At 34.6% G+C, this 23,364-nt stretch overlaps 1 protein-coding gene across 2 annotated transcripts; it reads right to left on the minus strand.

Annotated features, from left to right (window-relative positions):
- Positions 1-1,280: 1,280 nt before the first annotated feature.
- Positions 1,281-21,514, minus strand: WTAP (WT1 associated protein). Of its 2 annotated transcripts, XM_032215077.1 has the most exons (9): positions 20,442-21,513; positions 20,078-20,246; positions 17,295-17,332; positions 17,156-17,211; positions 14,799-14,857; positions 12,520-12,647; positions 9,601-9,779; positions 4,340-4,494; positions 1,281-2,493 (listed from the first exon to the last, which is right to left on the minus strand). In XM_032215077.1, the coding sequence occupies exons 3-9, from the start codon at positions 17,322-17,324 to the stop codon at positions 1,910-1,912; spliced, it is 1,191 nt and encodes a 396-aa protein (XP_032070968.1). In that variant the 5' UTR covers positions 17,325-17,332; positions 20,078-20,246; positions 20,442-21,513; the 3' UTR covers positions 1,281-1,909. The 2 variants fall into 2 exon arrangements, with proteins under 2 accessions (XP_032070968.1, XP_032070969.1); XM_032215078.1 differs by lacking the exon at positions 20,078-20,246 and having other exon boundaries at positions 20,442-21,514.
- Positions 21,515-23,364: the final 1,850 nt, after the last annotated feature.

Here is a 23,364-nt window from a genome sequence, read left to right on the forward strand (position 1 = left end):
TCTCTCAACACACATAATGCTGTGTCGACATAAGCACAATTGCTCTCTGGGGGAGCGTTTCTGAATATTCTGATATGTCCTCTCCTTCCCACAGTATTTTAGAAAAACTGTTATGGATTCTCTTGTTTAAGTGAACTTTTTTGCCCTTTGTTTCTCACAGAATTCCGTCATGTTCCCCTGGAAACTTAGGGTTCTCTTGAACATTCAGAAAAACACTGGTCTGGACTGGACTACATTGTGCAAGTACCATGAAGCTTAAAAGCAAATGTATCATTTATACAAAGTTACTTGACAACTTAAGATCCCCCCAAAATACTAATTATTGATGCTTTTAAAGTACAATTTTACATTAGAATGATGCACGTTTATATTAAATATATCAAAATTGTAGCTATCTCTAATTCATCAATTGTAATTGGGGGGGAGGCGTATGTGTGCCCTCAAGTCAGTGTTGATGTGTGACAACCGTCTGGATAAGTTCCTGCAAGATTGATAAAGATTTCAGAAGTGGCGTCCCTTTTCCCTGGATTGCATGACAGATTGGCCCAAGGTCACCCAAATCGTTTTGTGCCTAACGCAGAACTACAGCACAGTTCTAGATTCTAGCCTGGTGCCTTAACTACTATATGGCTCTCTGTAGTGGCTTTTAAGGATCCATAATGCTTTTTATAATATATTTATATTTATTCTATAATGGTTATAATTTACCATTCATGACAAGGCTATAATAGGCTACATTTATAGACTTATTCTTACATGCAGAGGAATACACAAATTTCAAGATGTGTATTCCTCTGCACGTAAGACATTGTAATTGCAATATATAGACAACTTGACTACGGTCACATTGAGGCATGTCAGTTGACAGGTAGATGAAAACTATTGTGAGATAATCTCCAACAATTTTCATTAAACTAAACAGAAAATTTATTGTGATAGAAGTTATATTAGATAACCAGTCCAAATAGAATATAGGCTTAAACAATAAACCTCAGGTTTAGAAATTCAGTTTTTCAATAGAAGAGGAAATGTACCAAATGTACAAAAGAAAGAGAAGTGCAACTAAGGTTTTCAGATACAGAATATTTTCAGTATTTATGTTCTTCAGATTTTATTTCCTCTTTCTGTCCAGAAAGTAGGCTGCATCATTTTCATCATGTAAAAACATCAATGCAAGATCCATCCTTTGTCCCAATATATTCAGTACATTAAAGAAATATTTTTAAAAGATTTTATGAAAACTTATCCAATGCTGAATAAATAAATGCAGCAGCATCAAATAAATTACATTATTAAAAATTTTATTTGGGTTTGGTCAGTACAGGTAAGATAATATTGGAGTCACAGAGCAATATGCATTAACAGGAGATACAACAGTTCTTAAAACTGAGTAACTATGCACACAAAATTCTTAAACATTGTCACCTAAAGAGAACACACAGATGCATAGTGGCAAAAGTGGAACACAAACTACTATAGGACTCCCTCACCAAGTTTATTTTAGTTAGAAAACTACTGTACTGGGCAAACTTGGCAGTCATTAACCCACAACTATTATGACAAAGTTTTGAGTGTTATAAACAGTATGAGTAAAGAATGCCCTTACACAGCACAAGTTCTAGATATACACAGATTTGTACATACATCATTGTGTTATACCTGGAAATAAAATTCCAATTTCAACTTCACATTAACTCAAAATATACCTTGAGCTTACACAAACATCCTTTTAGCAACATTCAACGTAATCAATTGTTAAAATTTCAGAAGTGGCAGAGGTATTGAAGCAGAAAACCCACAAAGGCAGAATTGTGACATATATGCACTAATTTGAACAGTTCTGGACAGTTTCTTCTCCCAATTAAGTGACACTATATAAAAAAATGTTGGGTTTTTTTGCAGAAAAAGGTTACAAAACCGAACCCTGCACATTTACGTTAGAGTCCAAACCATTCTGAACATGACGAGACCCCGAAGTTCTGTTACCTTTCACACTGACTGTTTTCTCCTCTTGTGGATCATGATTAGAGTCTGTATCATTTGAATGGTGAGTAAGAGAATTTTCACTACCAGTGGGAGAGTCTACACTTTCGTACCCAGTACTGAGTTGATTTATATAACTACCAGATCCTCTGCCAGTTCTATCTTCAGAGTGGTTGGAAAGCTTATTACCATTGCTTGGTGAGGGTGGAAAATCATCCTCTGTTCCACTACCTTCTCTATAAAAACCAGGCCCCGCTGTCCTCTGATGTGAAGAGCTGCCATTACTTGGTCCATTGGCCAGGCGACTGCAATCTTTGCTCATGGTTTCACCCTGATCTGTAATTTCACAAGATGGAGTCCGGCTGGTACCTGGAGTTGAAGCTTGTAACTGCTGCTGCTGATACTGAACCAATTGTTGGCGAGTCTCTTTCAATTGTTGCTGTAGTACTAGAATGGTACTCTGCATACCTTCTACTTCCTCATCAAGCTGGATGATGAAATCATTCAGTTCTATATGAAGAAAAACAATTTAAAGCATATACTTAATCAGTAGTATCTGTCGCTTCAAACTGGGCATAACTAAACAACATGCACAGTTTCAGATATTAATACCTTGCTTGATCAACACATTTCATCGTAGCCCTTTAAAAAAATAAATTTAATATAAATTTTGAATCTATTTTCTGGTGCATGCACGCACACACCTGTGAGCAATAAAGTCAAACAGAATATCTTTAAAATGAAAATTCTAATCCCTATTTTAATTTCCATAATCCATAATGCTTTTTATTTGTTTAAAGCTTTGGTAAAGCTCGTAAACAGATTTTTGCAATTATGCCTAAATTCAGCATAAAGGAAATACATGAAAAATACACTTGTAAAAAGGTCAACAGATATGCAGAAGTCCCAGTGGTGGATCTGTTATTTAAATGACTACATATTGCTGCTTATAACTGCTTTGAATTAAGCAATTTTCTGTCCAAAAACAATCTACAAATCCTAACATAAAAACTAGTACTGAACTCAAAATATATGCATTAATAATGTTCATAAATAAGATTTGCTTACTGTATACAAATAAAAGAACTTGGTATTAGTAGCAAGATATTTTCCACCTTTCTGCAAGAAACGTATGTTCACATATTTTCTTTTTTATAAATTCTAAGTTACTTATCAACTATCTCCTACACAGTTCCTTCAGTATGTCTAGGTTTTTTTTTAGTTCCCAGGATTCTTAGGCAGCACAATCTAATTGATCTGGATAGAATCGCATTGCAGTTGCTCTTTACTATAATGACATATGATATATTTAATTTAAATGTTAATTAAATGACGTATAAGTTCTCTGTGGCATTTAACAAATAAATATTAAGAGTAATATAGTATAGAAATCTTTTAGCACATTGTAACACAGAGACAGCAAAAGTAAATTTTAAAAAAGATTTTTGAAGTTTGTGTTGTATTACAATTTAATAACTAACCAATTTAACTAAGTTGAACTATGGCTTCTGAAGACCCCAAAAGATGAAACAGCAATATGGAGATTAGCATTAGTAACTGCATCTGATAATATTTTGAAATTATGCTCATTGAAACAGCACTGATTATCTTCCTTTTGTATCTAATATAGCAAAAAGACATCATTTTAGCGCAATTTCATTTGTTTACTTGTATCTTAGATATAGCATTTATATAACTAAATATAAAAAATGCATTCAAAATAATTTTTTAGAAGAATTAAATCAACGTTTGCTAGCCAGGAGAGCCTATTACTTAGTGAAGTTTTAAAAACAAGTTTCCAATGGCTAAAAAACAAAATGTAACGAAGACAATATTACACAAAAGTCTTCAATTCAACCACACATTTACATGGAAGCAACACTAAAGAACTGCCAAATTCATTTTAAATTAAGTGCTAACTTTCTGTAACTGTCTTCTAAGGCACTGAAATAACTTTACAGTAAGAAACTAGAAAAGCATACCTTAAAGACTAAGAATTTATGTACCACCATTAGGACTTCTGCTTTTCAAAAAATAATCAAAATATTATAGAATAACCACACATGCTTAATTTGTATTATGATTTTGCTCAGTGGAAAAGAAAACTTTTGCAAAGGAGGACAAAATCAAACAAGTTAAATGTACTATAGTTAATTGTGTGAAAAAGTCATGCTTAATTCTCACCATAAAATTTAGTTGTGCTGGTAACTATAACAAGTTTTATGAGCTTGAAATTCCTTCCAGAACATTTTAAAGGTGTTCCATAGTAGAAATGTATAATACCCACAATGTTTGACTTTTGAAGCTTACACAAACACAGTACAATTCTCTATTTTCTTTTTTAAAAATCCCTTACCATCCTGACTGCTTTTAAGCTCCTCACTATATTTCTTCTGTAAAGCCAACTCTGCCTCAAGTTGTGCAATACGTCCTTGGGACAGTTGCCTTCCAAGCTCTTGATTCTCCTGGATAAGCATTCGACACTTCGCCATTAACTTTTTGCCTGTTTGGCTGTAAAGGAAAGAGCCATCTATCATAAAATGAAGACAATTTTCTTTCATCTCCCTTGATAAAAGCTGCCACTGGGAGCACTATTTCTGTAACACATCTTTCTATAGTATCTTGTTGCCAGTTGCCATTGAACATTGTTTATTGGTCTTCTGGCCCCACATGGCCAAGCTGAAAGGCAAGTTTCTACAGTTTAATAAGCAAACTATAATTATGATCAAAAGGTATCTATTTCTTTTATTTTCTGACTAGGCAATTTCAGTAGAAACTGGACTCAATAAGGAAGCGTGGGCAGAAATGATGAAAACATCAACATTCAAATTTTGGTTTCTAGGAACAGAAAACAGAATGGATTTATGTAATGAAAAGCTTAGTCATGTCTGTAAGTTTAACTCCATATCTTTGAATTTATCCAAATTTGGAATCACCAAAAACAAAGTTTGAACATTTCATGTCTTTCCTATTGGCCTCATGCCAGATACTCTGCTGCAGTGTCAATTACAAGCAGTGTTTCTGGCAAAGTAAAGCTCTTCTGCACCTCCCTTTTATATACACTGAGCTACTCACTACTTTGCATAAGCAGCCTATGCTAGCAGAAGCAGCAACACCCACCTAAATGCCTGTCAGCAATCTAGGAATAGTCATATTGCGATAGGCTAGTGTAAGACCAATATAAAAGTTGTAATAAATTTTCTAAATGCCAACATAATCTCTGCCAATAGTATACAAGTTCACTGCTGCCCCTAGACCAGTGGTTCCCAACGTGGAGCCCACACCCCACAGGGTGGCAATTTGATTTTTAATGTGGGCAATTTGAATCTTGTTTAAACCAAGTTAATAGCCTTTTAGGATTCCTCCTCATGAGTAGAGTTCACTTTTTGAGTAAAATAAGAATTGTATGTCGGAGGGAGGGAAGTCAGAATTTTAGAGATGCTTAGGTGGCGCATTGCCAAAAAAAAGGTTACCCTAACCCAATTTAGTTACTTGCTGCTTTAGTTATAATTGTTTGTTTGCTCTTTTTTTGGCCAGGAAATCCATTCCTTTTAATCTCCAGCTTCTGCCCTAAAACATCTAAGAGTAACATACCTTTCAGAGCTTAACATTTTATTTAATCAGGAAGTTATTTCTAATGTTTGAACTCTTTCTTGGATTATTATTTGAACTTGTTGGTTCAAGCCTAAATCTCTAGAGTAACTGAAAATGTGACCTATATAAAAGTCCTTCAAACATTGGAAAATGATATGTTTTACATTGCCTTTTTAGGCTAAAAGCTTTGTCCTCATGGAACTTTGGTATTGCTTTCCAACTTTATCATTCATTGTATATATCTGTCACATCCTTCTTGAATTGTGGTATCGAACTGAGAACTATTTCTATTTGAAATAGTTTATTACACGTATTTAAAAAAATTGTATAAAGCAGTCAAGCTTAGTAGTAAAGCAGCAAACATTTGCAAAATTATTTTATATTTAAACTAATTTTAAAAACTGAGCTGGGTAAACTAATGGTATGATTCAATATAAATAAAAAAGTTATGATCTGGCCAAAAGCACCATTAGAAGGCAAAATGCCTATCCTAAAAGGCTTAATAATTCAAGAAAGCACCTTTTCAACATAATAAGCACATTACAACCATTGGAAGATAACTTTACACATATTATTTTGAAAGAGAAACATGGTTTAACAGACTGCCAGAACTAAAATCCCAAAAGAAAACACAAAAACTGGGTACATATATCCAATTTAGTTTTTTTTCTGTTAGGAAGTTATACTTTGCAATATCATGCCTACTTTCTGAGCTTAGCAAATATATTTGAAGTTTTTATCACATAATCTAAGAAAGCTAATTTCAGCATTCTTCCATTGGATTTTTTAAAAAAAACAAATTTAGTAAGTACTGTTTCAAAATTGTAACTCAATGCAGAATTATTAAATTATCCCACTTTTTGTCTGATTGGAAAAAAACTGAGACATTCAACAGGCTGACACAAAGGTATCATACAAAGTAGTTTCCTACATAAATTATTTTTCTACAGGAAAACTATAAATATAGCATAATGCCCAACAGTGCATATTGTACATGCGTGGAACCCATTGTGAATCCTGGCCTCCAAGGATGTATATTACAGCATATCTAGCTTATTTGTTTCTTTCTCATACATAAACAACTTGGATGAAGTAAGTGAATGCAAAATTTGTCACAAAGCTATTTTAGATATTTGAATATGCCTTAATTTTATTTTAATAGCAACCTTCATTGAATATTAAACTCTCTTTAAAAAGCAGCATTTTATGAAGGTTAATAAAAAAGACATATCCCAATCCTAAATTCCTGTAATTAAGTGGATGATTCTTTGGATCCTGATTCTTGAGAATAAGAAATTAGACTACAATAGATTTACCACTAATAAAATACATAAATGCTGAATATTTAGAATCTGAATAACATTTTAAAGGTTTTTTAATAACTTAGGGCAACGCTCTAACTTGTAACTTGAACTAGATTTTATGCATATTAACTAAGTTAATTTATAAAAGACTGAGATAAGCAAAAATCAAACACATTAATTAATGTAGGTAATAGTTTCATGTTGTCCAAAGCATCTGGAGGATGCCAAGAAAGACTAGCTTAAAAGTTTCAAAAACTAAACAAATATAATTTCAAAATGTAATGATATCTAATGAAACACCAATATTGTATCTTATTCATGTTCATACTGTGAATATGATTTTCTCTTGCTGCAGTTCAAAAGCCTGTAAACAAGGGCAATGCAATACAATTCTTAAAACACTGTTGAAAAAAGGTAAGATTTTGAGCACAAACTTGCAAAGACATAGGATCTACAAAATATTATATGCAGATACAAGAATATTCTTTCCTTAGTACTTCAGAATCACTTTCACAGTGTTGAAAAATACACTACCATTTTGAAGCATAAGCAGAAATAAATTATGTCACAACACAGAAGACAAACAACTTAAGGAAAATATTTTTAAAACAATAAATTAACACTCATCTCTTGAACCAAACGCTTTCAATCTGGGAGCCTCTGTGTTTTTTGTTTCTAAAGTTTCAAAAAACTTGTTTCTATCTCTGATATATGGTAGCTAGGGGTATTGAGGATTTCAGTTCAAAACATCTGGTAGCAACAGCTTAAAAAACACTGTTACAATTTCATAGAAACAACAATAAAGGAATAAGCATAACTACTTGAGTACTTAAAAGTACCAATTTCACATTTAACTTCTGATTAATCTATTAATCTGATTAAGTATGTGCATATCAAAGATTGAATTAAGACTATAAATTAGTCATTTACTGAAACCATTTTTTAAATGGCAGGTGCCTATTTTAAGTGCAAACAAAATAGACAAGCTGGATATGTATAGAAACTAAACACTATCTTTCCTTCTAAATCTGATCAAGTTGGGAATTCACAGGCAATTTGTATGGCACAATTAAAACATACCTATGAAGAATGGTTTCTGATTATACATTCAACAAGTTTTACAAAGACAAGTGTAACATTTTAGGATACTTTTTTCTGCAGAAATCTTACCTCAGTTCTGTTGATAGACCTTTAAAAGATCTTCCATACCATCCCACCAAGATGATCTCCAAAAGCCTTAATTAGTGTGAATGTTTTTCCCCTTTTGATGAAATACCCATGATTTGTATACTATGACGTTTTTATGTTGAAATAATTTTACCACAGGTATATGCATTTCGTAAAATGGTTGTTTTAGATTAATTACTGAATGTGAATGCTGTCCAGTTGAGATACCCTATGCAATAGTCCTCAATTTTTTCAGTCAACCTACTAGAGAAGACTATACAAGTACTAAGACAAAGCAAGTAATTTTAGAAGCCTTTCCACTGTAATCTTGAGAATACTGAAATGTCCGGTAAAACTATTCCTAAAATTCACTTAGACGTGACATGGCGCCAGACAATACCAATGATTTTGAACTGTTGTAAACCGATGGGATGTATGCAATAAGCTTTGACATTATCTTTCTTTCAGAGAACAGGATAAAACATGGTAGCAGCCTGTTCTCCATTCTTTTATGTTCATATTTCACTGGAGCTTCGTACAGTGGTTCAGCCAGCTGTCTCTCAATTACTTGACATTACCTATTTTAAAGCAGTTTAAGGAAGAGTGCAGCTTTATGTGAAACTAAATATACAAACGCATCATGCTAGCTAGGCAACTGACTCTGGTATGCCTTGTATAGTTTCCGTATATTTTCTCAGGATAATATATATGGCAATTTTATACTGTCAAGGATAGGATAGGAATCGCAACTAGTTTTTGTTTATATATTCTAGTTGAGATTCACATGTATACAACTGTTCAACAATATAAAAATTGGTAATTAAATTGCATCTGTTTGTACAGCACTAGATTTAGGAATTTACATTTTACCAGCCATCCACAGAATTTGTTAATCCAAACCACGACAAGTTTCACTGAATTCCTATAAAGCCCAAATGCTAAGCAAATCAACACTTAAATGTGTGTATGTTCTCACATCTGATTAGCAAAAAATGTGATTTAAACAAAATTCACCTCATTTGAGTTTTGACCCAGCAGTTCAGTGAACAAGGAGGAAGTCCACAGTCTTAATGGCAAAACTGACTTAATCAGTCTCTACATCACTAGGTTTAGGATTAAGAGCGAAGCACATTCCACTTATATGTTTTACTGGAATTTGATATAATCAATTCATGATTTAAAATCTCTAGGTTCTCCTCCAATTTGTCTGTAGACATAGTGTGCCACAGACTTTAGACTTCTGCTTCTCCCTCATTTTCTTCAAACAGAACCACTTTGCAAGTGTCTACATGTTCTAGAAAGTACACATTTTCTGTGGTGGCCACTTCTTCAGAACAGTCCGACGCTGTCAGGCCTCTGAAGCAAAGGGGGGGAAAAGCTGAAACACAAGGTTCATCTGGTAAGTTTTACATTAAGCAATACAAGCTGGACAGAATAAAATGTAGCTTTTGGCTCAAAACGTCTGAGTCTTGGTGTGGAAACGAGTACGTGGTTGTCCCACCAAAGCATTCTCTGTCAGGGAAGTCTTGACTGGGGAGTATGTTTTGTTTACCTATCAGGTGTAAATTTCCAGGCACTCAGTTCATTTTGGGCTTGTTCCAGTTTGTCTTTAGTCTGTTCCAGTTCACCTTTCATTTTTAGGAAAAACAAGTTGATGGCTGGGTCCACCATTGTTGATCTCAGTTGAGCAACACTTGGTTGCTGGACTTGCTTGAGGTACTGTATCTGATTCTGCATGAAGGAAAGAAATATTAAGTCAATATATACTATCATCGTCCACACAATCTGAAAATAAAATTATATGATAGAATTTATATAGGGTGCTGTAAACACCATAATAATTCATACAACAATGCATGAACTAATCAAAAATTTAAAGAATGACACTGCAATACAGCTCCCCTCCTTCTGCATGTACATGCACTATTAACACATGTGCAAAAGGTCAGAGGTTGTATGTTGGCAATGTTTCCATTTTACATACATACATACATATAATTTTATATTTTATAAAATCAGATTTATAAATAAGTATTAACAACATTTAAACAATTTTTAAACTGAGAAATTTACAGTCTTTTGTGAAGGTTAGTTTTTAGTGGTGGCAGCATCTCATAATCTGAAAAACCTAATTCTTACATATTGCAAGCAAAGAAATGTAAGCTTTGATTTTAATGAGGCAGAATAAATATTATTGTAATGGTGAGTTCCAATTACACATATTCCAATATATACAGTATTTATTATTCAGTAATCTATTATAGTGAAAACACATTGTTTAGAGAAACATACTAATAAAATAAATTTTGTCCTCAAAAAAATCACAAATTCTCAACGTTAGGGTTGCTGAGGATTGGAAACTCAAGAGAATTAAACATAGTAGAAGATGACCCCAAGAAACTCCAGTGAATTTAATAATATATCTTCATTTGTCCACTTTTGGAACTATCCAAATAAGGTAGAGGGTTGCAAGTGGTATCATTGAAAAGTTGGTGACATCAAAAAGGGCCAGAATAACTTTTTCAACTTTTCCTGGGTTTTAGGACAATAGTTTATGATGAGCATGGAAAGCCTCTTCAGGAAAGCTTTCCATTTCCATTCTTAAAAAATTACCCAACTCTTACCAAAACAAGTATGCTGCTAAAATTCAGTAGTAAAATTTCAGCAATGAATGTGAGGGAACACACAGCTAGGAAGTGTCCCACTCCATTTTCCATCATTATTTTTGAGCGTGAACACATACGCACACACTACAAATTGGCCATTTTGCTGCTGAATTTCAATTGTATGGTTTTGAGATGCTAGAGAACAATTAAGGTACAAGAGACACCCAGACTACAATCTACCAGATGCATTAAACAATCAGTAGGGCTTTATTCTAACCAACTAAAACCATCAAGAACTTTCACTTAAATATATGAGATTTCAGATAATTCTATAAACAAAAGTGAGCTATATTCATCTAGTATGATACAATTGCAACAAAAATGTGAATGCTTTGCAAGCGTGTACTGATTGCAAGTTTTGTAAGCATCTATTGTGAAAATGTGAAAGGATGCTCAACAAATATATGAAATGCAGTAGAGTTGTGTATACATGTCTGTAATATTATAAGGGATCATGGATTAAAATGGATTAGTGGACTGGTAACAGTAATAAAATATAGCTTTGACTGGAAGACCAATCAATGGTATAGTAAATTCTAAAGAATCATTGGCAAAAATCTCCATGCTATCACTATCATGGAATACCAAAAACTATTCCAGTTTTTTCAGTTAACATACTTCACTAACTGGACAGGAAATCTTGTTTCTGAATTGTTACAGATATATCCCAGTGACCACAAATTAAATGAAACCAATTATGTGAAGATTTTCATTATGCACAAATGAATAACTATGCATAAATGAACGATTACTATGTCTGAATCTTTCTACATTATTTGGAACATCAGTAATATTACCTAAGTATACATGGATACCATTCTCTTTATTTTCTACTACTGTTAGGCAATCTTGGTAGCAAGAGCCACATTTATCTATCAGAAGTCCAGAGTTAGGCCTATTTCCAAAGGTACATTTTTAGACTGGAAGTAGATGCGCCAAATGTTTATATGGTAACTTGAATTTCCTAAGGCTAATTTGAATTTACTGTAAACAATTCAAAGTTATGGTGCTGAAAAATAAATTATGACCAATACCAACATTTACATGTTTCCAGTGCCTCTCAGTCAGGGTATGGGAGAGTGGTTAGGACACAAACAAAAGTGGAGGGTGTGAAACTGATTAGTTTTGCCAGTTTTGAGCCCCCTGTACCATAGCCATTTGGGTCAGTATTCCAAAAGGCAGTGGAGTAGAGAAAAGGAAGGTATAAGTGCAATCACGTGATTCTCCAGCTTGGTGACCACTTCACTTATTGACAGAATTGCATGCCCCAATTGTGTTTGCTACACTGGGACTACCAGTAACCTCTAAATGGACAGAGAAAACACACCAACATTTGCTATCAAATTTTAGTAGTGTAGTTTGGGGGTGACTTCAAGGACTTTAGATTCAGGGCTGCACACAATATTACCATCTCAAACAAAAAGAAAAAGCAAGCTTACGTTTTAGATCAATATGAACATTACAACAGAATTGTGTAATACAAATTAATGATTTTTATTTATAGGTTCTCTAATGTTAGTGATCAATCTAGCGGAACTCTGTATTGAATGTTGTGTAATCATGTCATCTATATTAAGGGTTGCTATTGAATTATAGTAGCTCACAACTCTTTGAAAATTAGTAATATGTCAATATATTTCACATCACTAGAACAGGCTTCTGATAAAAATATAAAATTCCAAATCATGCTAAATAGTAGGAATAATTAGCACAACAAATGAATAGAATTCTGTTTAAAGCATTCAAAAACAAACCAATAGATTTCAACAGGGACAATCTCAAATGATCTGATTAATTTCACTTACAGTACACTCTTGCATTTCTTGTTCTTTAGTTGCTAGTCGCATCACCAAGATATTTTCCCTTCGAGCAGATTCTTGTTGTTGTTGCTTCAGTTTTTCTTCGGATTCTCTCAAACCAGTTACATCATTGGCTAGGGTAAAAAAGTGAAGAAATTACAAGGATTATTACCAGAAACCTTCAAAATAGTAAGATAAAAAGATAAACAATAAGATAAAAATACTATAAACAAAACAAAGACAAAATAATGTGATTCATAAATACATTCCCCTTTGGAAGAAAATATAAGAAAGATATAACTTCTATAAGAACACAGGTAACACCACAACAAAATTCACTCTATGACTATTTTCTACTGGTCTTTTAAGAGTTCACAAAAGAACAGAAAATAGTAATGGCATGACAGTGTATCATACAAGCTATATGACTCTGTCATAATCCTCCTTTTCAGTCCTAATGTCCTAAATCACCTTCAAATGTAATCTTTTATACCCATGGGGGGAAAAACAGCTTGTTTTAAAGAGAGCTTACAAATATGAGTCGTTAATTTTTAACATTAATATGTGTGTTTATATACATCAACTACTTATTTCTTTTATATGGCCCAGTGCAATTCTTCTTCACTCAGTACATCCCAGGACAAGCCAAGAGGTTGGACATGTCTGTTGTATGAGAATGTGAAGATCTACAAACTCTAATCTGCTCATTTGCATCTATCAGTTCTACATGAAGCACAAAAGCATCAATAATAAATGCTGCCAGAATTTTCTTCTACTTGCATTTTACTTTGAATTTTGTCAGCAGATTCATATTAAGGAAAAGGAAGCAATTTTTTGGTACATGAAATTGTAATTTGTCCAACTCTAGGGGCATTGTATGGCTGCAAACACAATCCGTCCCTAATTATTGTTTCCAATATTAATCCCAGGTGAAGCCAATGTTTTCTCCCTAAAGAGATAGTTCTGGGACAAGGATGAATAACTTAAAATAACCTAAACTCAAATCCCAAAGATATAGCACAGTTTAACAAGCTCATTATTCTATGAAGGTTTCTTGTTGATTGTTGTTAAATCAGAAGTAAACAAGCTTGACTATCCAAAGGAAGAAAACATAATCCTAAAGTCTGTTGGTGCCCTAAAGACTATTTAATAATTAGATTATCTTATTTATTAACATATTAAGTTTGTCTATACAAGAATAACATATCACTGCTTTTGTCTAATAAAAAAACATAGGAGCCAAGTAGTAATATAAAAGTTGCCCCATATCAATTTCAGAATTAGAAAGTGAAATATAAATCAGGTTTAATGAAAATACATGTATTGCAACACATATAAAATGTACTATCAAGCAGGTAGTGCTTTCATGTATACCTTATAAGGAAATGACTATCCAAAAGGATAATCCTCAAAAAGCTTTAACTAATAAAATAATGAAATTTAAAAATGTGCTATGTATAACAGTTTCATTTAACAATTATTGGAAAACAATTGATAAAATCAGATAAATTATGTGAACTATTGTGTACACATTTATCACATGTCAACTGAGAAAATATGCTAATATCTGAAATTGGCAAAGCCTTGCTTCAATAAATGTATTCAGAGTAACTGGTGAACTGAAAAATATTACAAAAAAATATCTAGCCTAATGAATATGTCCAGGGAAAGCCTTCTATAATTTCATATCACAAATTCTTGATTCAGACAGTGTATAAATTTTAATGTATCATTAGAGATTGAGTATAGATAGTCCTCAATTTATAACCACAATTGGAACCAAAAGAATTATAATAAAACAGTGCAGTCATTAAGTTATGCCTCACGTGACCACACCTGATTTTGCAACTTTTTTATTGGACATTAAGCAAACCACCTGGGATGGTTAAGTGAGACATCAAGTGACTACAACATGTGATCTACCTCCAGTCCCACATTAACTATACCTGTCAGAAGCTAGCTGGGAAGGCCACAAATGATCATGTGACCGGAGGATGACATAATTTGTAAATGTGTAATAGTTGCCAAGCACTGGAATCACAATGATGTGACTGTGAGGATGATGCAATGGTTCTAAATACAAGGATCTTTCATTAAGTCACTCCTTTCAGCACTGTTGTAGCTTTCAACAGCCACTCACTAAACAAATTGTTGTTAATCGAGGACTGTCTATATATATTGCTATGTCCATATGTTGTCCAATAATTCAAACTCAATTTTTATTATTCTATTTTTCAAAGAATATGGCAGAGTCTAATTATATATTCAGCTGATTTTCAACTTACAGTTTAGATCAGTGTATTTGCCCTCAAGAGCTTGCACATATGCTTCATACTGCTTCCATCTAACAAAGAAAGAAAAACATTTCTGGATTGCATATATGATAAAAAAAATAGCAGCATACAATTAAACCCATTTTACAGCTTTCACTAAATACTTTAATTATCATGATAAGATATGTATAATTTAATACCTAAGAACACCCTTAGCAGTTACAGGAAACATACACCAACAAGCCCCTACTTTAAGTTGCAATCTGCTTTCAAAAATAATCCTTTCTTTTGGTGGATTTGCACATCATCTTAAGTCATCTCTGGCTATTTTGATCACTTTTTAAAATATATACATACCCACACTATTCTTTTTCAGGGGATAAGCAACATAATGTTAAATGCAGAAAAGGAGTAAGAAAACAAAAGTAAAATAAAGACATAACTGAAAATCAAAAGATAAACATAATGTATAACAAAATCATTTGCCTTACCTCCCCATATTTTTCTATCCTTGCAAACTGTATCTAATAGATTTCAATAGCTCAGTGAAATTGTTAACTGCTTTTAATCTACCGGTATTAGGGCACAAGATGGGTCAAAAGTAATTCTATAAAACAGGGGTCCCCAACCCCCCACTAGTCCATGGCCTGTCATGATCCAGTGCCACACAGCTGGGGGTAAGTGGCAAGCAAGCAAAACCTAAGCTGCCACCACCACCCCACCCCAGTCCATGGAAAAATTCCACAAAATTGATTTCTTGTGCCAAAGGTTGGAGATGCTGTTATAAGCAACTGACTCAAGGTCACTAAATTGAACTGAATTGAGTTTTTTTCCCATGTTTCGTTAGCCCAACCCAAATATGTATTACATGTACACAATCATACCTTTAAACTAATTTCAGATATGCAAAGAGAGAGAGATTCCTACACCTGCATTAAATTACTTGTTTTGGCTGAGTGCAATGTGAAAATCTAACCACTGTGCTTTCCAAATTATCATGTGAGATAAATCATTATGTATTATGTAAATCCAGATTAATAAAAACAATAGTGCAATATGTGGACCCTATATCCATTACATGGGTAAAGAGTTGATTGAATAATGCTTCTGTCCTGATGACTTTATAGACACTTCAACATAGTGTTCTTTAGTAAGTGGCTTGACATTGTCTTCTTCCAATTTGTCTTTTTCAAAGTCTTCATCTAGCAATAGCTCTTAGCTATTCTAACAGTCTTCAATTCAAATTTTAACCAGAATTATGCAGTACTTCAGGATTTAGAAGAGGTGCTCCAAAATATGCTTGTTTTTGGCCTGTACTTCAAAAGCATCCCCGCAGCAATTGTACAAACTCATAAAACATAGCTGCTTTAACAAATTGCAGAAAGATCCTAATTTGTGAATCCACATTTCAAAGGACGTCTTCTAAACTGAATCCTATGAACACTGGTTATTTTTTAAAGAGGTTAGCCAAAAAGGGCTAGAGGCCACTTATGATCAAAACAGTAGACGTCTGGATCAAACTGCAGGTAATTCTTGCGTAATGACTATCCGTTCAGCAACCATTCAAAATTATGATAGTGCTGAGTAAAAGGACTTATGTGCTGTACCTGATGTTATGGTCATTATAATATTCCTGTGGTCACATGATTGCAATCATTTACAATGGGTTGCCAAGTACCTCACAACCATTTGATAACCATTTGCAAACTTCTGTGATAGCTTCCCCAGAAAGTCAACAGGGAACTAGCAGGGAAACCCACTACCGCCTGCTAAAAGAACTCCCTCTGGTTGCTTGAGACAGGCTAAAAAAGGTCTGCCCTGAGATCCAAACAGGGTTTCAGCACAGAGCATTTGCAGCATGGTGCATTTGCAGAAATCAGAGGATGTCCTCATCTTTGGGAGTTGGCTGTAAACATCTTTCTCAATCTGTCTCTTTGAGAGTGAAAGGGCTGCCCATCACAGATTCAGACTCATGTGGGGAAAGTCCCTCTGTCGGGCAGCTGTTTAACAGTGAAAGTACTGCTCAATGGAATATTTTGACCCCATGAGGTCATCTCCCTTTGGTAGGCAGCTCTTTCTCTCCACCCAAGAGATCGCTCAATGATCACAACCTGTCATTGAGCAAAACAGCCACATGACATCTCGCCTAACGACCACTTCACTCAATGATCAAAGATTCTGGTTTCAATTGTGACCCTAAGTCAAGGACTGCCTATAATGGGATACTTACTTTTCCTTTTAAACATTTTCATATGCAAAAATGGTTCATTAGTCCTTCTTATTCAATAAGCTATTGTGAAGATCCAAATTATTCTATGTAAGATATGAGAAATGAATTTTTGCTATTATGAGACAGAGCATGATTTTACCTTAAGATCAATTCCTCTCTAGGTAGAACCTTGAAGTCTGTTTCACTGAGACGGGCCTGCACAAAAATAATTTCATTGAATTATTTCATCTAGCATTGACAAAGGAAAAGTAATAGAAGAATACATGTTTCCAGATTACCTTTTTTGGAAGTGGCTCTTCATTAGTCATTGTGAACTCTGTAGAAGAAATAACACTATTACTATTTTATCATCTTACAAGTGTAACTAAATGTATATACACCTTAAAGTACAAAAGTTCCAATCAGTTTGAGTATATGTAATACATTTTTACAATAGCTTTGGAAAATGGTAAAAACTTTAGTTTCAACAATGTACCCCATTGTAACTCTTGAGAAATGTATCAGTTAAGCCCTATTGAACTCTATATTGTAAAAATATGTTCATTTTGTGGATAATTAAGACATTTATTTTCAATAATAATGAACATTAAAATCATTTCTGAGATTGTATATGTGAAAACTCACTACTGCTTGTGTAATACAGATTCATCCAGTTACAGATAAATCTGTTTTATTAAATGTATGGTTTTTGCCATTTCAGGAAGTAAACAACCCAGGATCATATTTAGTGACTTTAAATATTACTATTTTTCTGCACCACATAGGTTAATTTAAAACTAACATTTTCCATAACTAGTACAAAGCTATTGTTTATAAATGGGAAAATATATGCTTTAAATAAATATCTTAGAGAGTATGTTTTGCTCAAGTTTTAGAACACTGATAGTTGTAATGATCAGCAACAGACTAGAACAATGAAACTTTAATTTACAAGATGAGGCAGTCTGATCTATTTCACAGAACCAAAGATGAAATGGCAACAAGCATGCAGCAATTAACAATTCTGTTGTTTTATATAACACCATATAAATTCAATCTGAGGACTCTATAAATAATGCTTTACTTAAATTATCAGCAAAGATAATTTAATAATCTTATTGGTTTTTTTATAAATTGCAAAAAACAAAAACACTAAGCACAATTTTATAGAACCTTATAAGAAAGCAGTAAGTACCTCTGAATGATAAGTCTCAATTCCTGGACAAATCTATATAGGATTTTTTGGCAACACTACAGAATTGGCTTACTTTCTAACAGGATGTTTTGACTTCCCAGTCTACTCTCTTGTAGTTTTCCATCCAATTACTGAGGTCTGACTATTTTTAAGGGTTTCCTCCCAAAAAGGATCAGCCACAGTTCACTTTTTAATCGTACCATAAAATTTTATTAACTCAGACTTTCTATAATTTGTTTCAAACTAATTACAATAACAAACTATTTTGTGTAAATCTATTATTTTCAACTTCATTGATTTTTTTTCTACTGCAAATAAATATTATCCATTTTTCTATTAGATGACTTCTAATTCTAAAACAATTATCTTCTCTTTGCATGTATTTGGACCATATTTAGGGACTTGAGATATTGTTCTGCATAAAGCCTTCATGTCTTATGTACAACCCTAAAATTAAGAGCATGATCTGACCCCAAAGTTGTACCTACAGCCCCAAAAATATGAGTACAATAAAAATTAGAATATGTATTGTTTGATATTACTATGCTGTAGTAAATTCTGCGAAATAAATACTCAGTAGAGCAAGCCAATTTCAATTTAAGATGAAATGCTTTTCTCAACCTCTTTATTAAATAAAATTTAAAAAAATATTTTAGTGGAAAATATTGTCCTCTCTTCATAATAATCAATGGAATAGATATAATAGCAACTATGATTAAAACACTTTTCAATATAAACAGTTGTACAAATACCCCATCTCATATCAACATATTAACTCTACATGTACAACTGACTTTCTACATATGGCATGCAACTAATTTTTACATGGGCAGGTTATTCATAGCCAACTGGATTACCACTACATGTAACATATTCATTGCATTCTAGCACATCAATGATGATAGTTCTTTCTAAGCAACCTGTAGAATGAACAAAAATATTCTGTGTCTGATATGCCTTCCCCAACTTGGGTCTTCTGCAAGTGCATTGGGCTACAATTCCCATTTCTAGCAATTACCATGCTGAAACAGATGATTTATAATTTAACATAGGAGGAGGAAATCATTTTGAAGAGTCATTTGCTATGTGAAAAATAATCACACCTTAGGTTTTATATAACTTTTGTCTACAGGGTGGCAAAACTGCCAAGTAAAATACCAATAGTTCAGCAGAGCATGTAAAAATAATGAAATCTACAGTCAGTTTAAGGTTTTAAGAGTAAATCTATATTTTCCTCCAGAATCACTGTTAACATCCTAATAAAATACAACATAACCTATCCTATTTTTTATTGAAAAGAATTGTTAAGACATAAAATGTTGATGAACTTAAAACCATTTTGCAAGCTAAGGTCTTTAAAATACAAGCATGTGATCCCGCAGCCCAATTCAACCTAATTTACTCAAAATATTTGGACACTCCCGTGCATAAAGACTCTATAATTTGTAGACGAACACGCAGACACGTGACTTTATATCTATATTTCAAGCTTTTCAGGCTATAAATATTTTTAAAAACCCGCACGTTTGGAACTGATCTGCAAGCGAATAATGTAAGAACAGCAGCTTTAGATCCTCCTCGCCTTATGGCCGTTTAGGTAAACAAATCAGGATCTTCCCGAAAATATAGGTCGCCTGTCTAAAATGGGCCTTCGGGAAAATCGCAGCAATCGCGGGAGGGGGCGGCTGAGCAAGCGACAAACAAGAAGATGCTACAGGCATGGGGCGATGTCGGAGCCCGCGAAGAGCTGCCGCAAGGGGCTCGGGGGGTCCCGCCGATGCACACCGGATGGCCTTCGCAATCTCTTCTTCGTTCTTTCCGGCGGTCTTTCGTTAAGGCTGGAGTCCGCGGCGATTCGCGCGGGAAGAAGAGTAGGCCACCACTCACCTCTCGCCGATGGCGGCGCCGCCAAGGCGTCGTGTTCAGAGCGCTCCAGATACTTCCAAGGACGGCCTCTCCTGTCGCATCGATAAACTTAGGAACCACCGCCCTGAAACGGTCACCACCGCCGCCACATTCCGCTTCCCGCCCGCTCTTTATTCGCTGGTTCGCTGCACTACAAAATGGCGCCCGAGAGGGAAATGAGAAAAGCCGCCTCGCCCCTTCCTTCACTCCCACCTCGTACCCAGCCAGAAGGCAGCGCCGCCGCAGCGCGGAGCCAACCGCTGCCACTCAATTCCCCGGTCCCTCCCCCGCCCGACTGCCACCACTCGCGCGCCCTCTCGCTCCCTCCCGCCTCCTCTTCACTTACCGGCCCAGACAGCCTGGCAACAACTGACTCCGCAGCAGCCGCTGCGGCGCTCGCTTAGCGCCGGGACTATACTTCTCTGCCGCTTCTTTGCCACTACCCCCCTCCGCGGCGCGCGGGCGGCGTTAACTTCTGTTGCTTTCTAGTGAGACAAACAGCTGTTGCTCGAGAAAAGGGACAGAAAAATGAATATTTTCCGGAGAGGGCGGGGAATGGTAAAGAGGTGGGAAACGGTCAAATCGGTCTACTCCGTCTGTCAGGATGCGCAGTTGCAAAGCATGATGGGTACTTGCGGAGGGGGGCTGTCGGCGGAAGGATTCAGAATCATAGTATATAACCACCTGCAAGAGTGAGGTTGTTTTGGCGGAAGGAGACATGCCACAGAAAATAGAGTCGAATCTTCATTTCTGTTTTTCGAATTGCAGGTGGATCTTGCAAAATGATTCAAGGATTGTAGCTCAGTTCTTCTACGCCCAGTGCAATACTGTTGCTTTTCGCTGCGTAGGAGTGATCCTTTTTTTCAAGATTATCGATTCGTTTCTAATTCAGTTTTGCACGTTTTTGCCGTTCTGGAACAGCCGGAAAACTATTAATGAAGTGTTTCAGGAATGATCAACCTCCTCCTACGAGTCATTACTAAGAAAACCTTTTTCTACAGGCTATGGTGGCCAGTACTGCACAAATAGTTTGAGTAACGTTGAAGAACTGGGATTAACTGGGTTTATAATGCTAAGGCATAAATCATGTTTCTCAAACACCTACAGATAGGTTCGCACAAGTAGTAAGCCAAGGATTTTTGACAGGTGAGCTTTGACAAGAAGGGTTGTAAACAACTTGTAGAAAGCGTCGTAATTGTTTTTTTTTTAGTTGATGAAGTTGTGTAAACAAACCAAAAAACAAAGCTTTTAAAGTTTATGTATTTCTGGTAAAACTTCAGCATCCGTTGGGGTACAGGAAAGGTTGATTTTTTTTTATAATTCTAAATACTCGTTTATAATTGCACATACTCTTTCATTCCGGTGATGATACTGTTGAAAGAAATGTCCTTCTGGGTTCAGCTCCAAGTGGGGAAGAAGACACTGGAGACATGGAGGCTGCTTGGAAAGATGGTTTATTGTTGGACAGGGCCACATGGCTTGAGCCCTGAACAGAAAAGGTGATCAGATGCTTCAATGTTGGTGAAGAAGAGAAGGGCTGAGGAAGGGGCTTGCTAGGCTTTTTATACCCTGTTTAGTCCCACCTCTCTGTTTCCTGTTCCTGTGTAAGAAATTATTCTGATTGGTTGTCAGACTCCCATGGGGCCATGCAGGGGGCTACTCTCTAGGCTGTTTTTGAATCCAAGTGTGGATGAGCTCTCAGATGCCATGTGCTCAGCCGAGTAAAGTTCCAATATTATCATGCCTTTCTGTAGCTGCTGCTGAAGTCTTTATTATGTAAAGTGAGCTAGCCTGGCTAGTCTTAATGGGCCTATTGACAAAGTGGGGGTAGGCAGGAAGCTACAGGCAACTATTCTGTCTTTTAAAACATGCTTCTTTTCACATCCAGAGAAACATTCTGCCTTTTCAATATTTCCTAGGATATTTCATTTTTTCTGGGAGAGGGTTGGATGATAACTTCCCACAATACAACAAAATATAAGAAGCCCCTTGCAGTAAACCTTATATTCACATTATGACTTCTGACTGAAGAATCAGTCCAAATCAGTCCATTTTATAAAATTAGGGGTTCCCAATACTTTCAGTGTGGTCAATACAGAAATACCCCAAATCCTATTGATCTAAATTAAAGATCCTCAAGTAGGAATAGCATATGTAAAATACAAAAATCTGAACAATCACTAATTAGCAGTTAAGATATTTTGTGTCCTGTGTTCTTTTTCACTGTCAATGATTGTTCAGATTTTTATATTTTAGATGCAGTAGCTGGTTGCCACCTGAGTGTAGGACTGTAGCATTGCTTTCTGTAAACAACAAGGATATTCCTCTTTTTAAACCTCAGTTCATTTATTTTCCTCTATTTTTACAAGCACTTGCAAATTTTGAATTCTACATTTCTAAACTCAAACATTTGTGTATGTCTGTGTGTTGGCTATAAAGAACAAACTTTGAAATTCAAGTACTGTTAGATCTCTACCTAGGTAATATAAAGGCTATTATGTGACAGTAAATTAACACATTTAATTGCTTAGTCAAAATCAATGTGAAAAATAAAATTGGAAGCTTGTTCAATACATTACTTAAATTATTTTTATTAAATTATTAAATTTTATTACATTATTTTTATTAAATTGTTTTTTATTAAATTAATACATTATTTTTATTTCCAAGTAAGCCATCAATAACTTAGTTTATATCTACTGTAACGGCTACAATGAGTTTGGTGTAGTTTACAGCATAGTTTTTGAATTAACCAATGTAACTTGTAAAATTGGCCAGTGAAATTTTTGCCAGAAGATGCTTCCCATCAACTTCAGGATTGTTTTGAGAACACAAATTGAGACATCTTTTTTTTTACTCATTCAAGGCTTTTTTATTTTTTATTTTTTAATACAAATTATACATATTATAGGAACAAAGAGTTGTCCGAGTCTCTTCTTTTACATGTTCTCAATTACATAGTCTTTTTTACATCATAGTTTTGTTTTCACTTTCAGCCAAATTATTCTCTTCCATTATTTTCCATTTCTACAGTTATTTTTTTCTTAATACATAAACAATATCTTCAATTGCCCCTTCAAAGTTACACCAAATTTTCATTCTTATTTTCTCCATTGATATATTTTGCTATAAATAGCATACGTCCTCTAATTCAATTTAAGCATAGAGAGCATTTCTTTCAATTTTTTTCTACCATTAACAATATACTACCATTTTTTATTTCTTAATTAGTTACATAAAATCTTACTACTATTCTCTTTAGTCTACTA

Source organism: Thamnophis elegans, chromosome 4, assembly GCF_009769535.1.
Source record: "Thamnophis elegans isolate rThaEle1 chromosome 4, rThaEle1.pri, whole genome shotgun sequence".
NCBI lineage: Eukaryota > Metazoa > Chordata > Lepidosauria > Squamata > Colubridae > Thamnophis > Thamnophis elegans.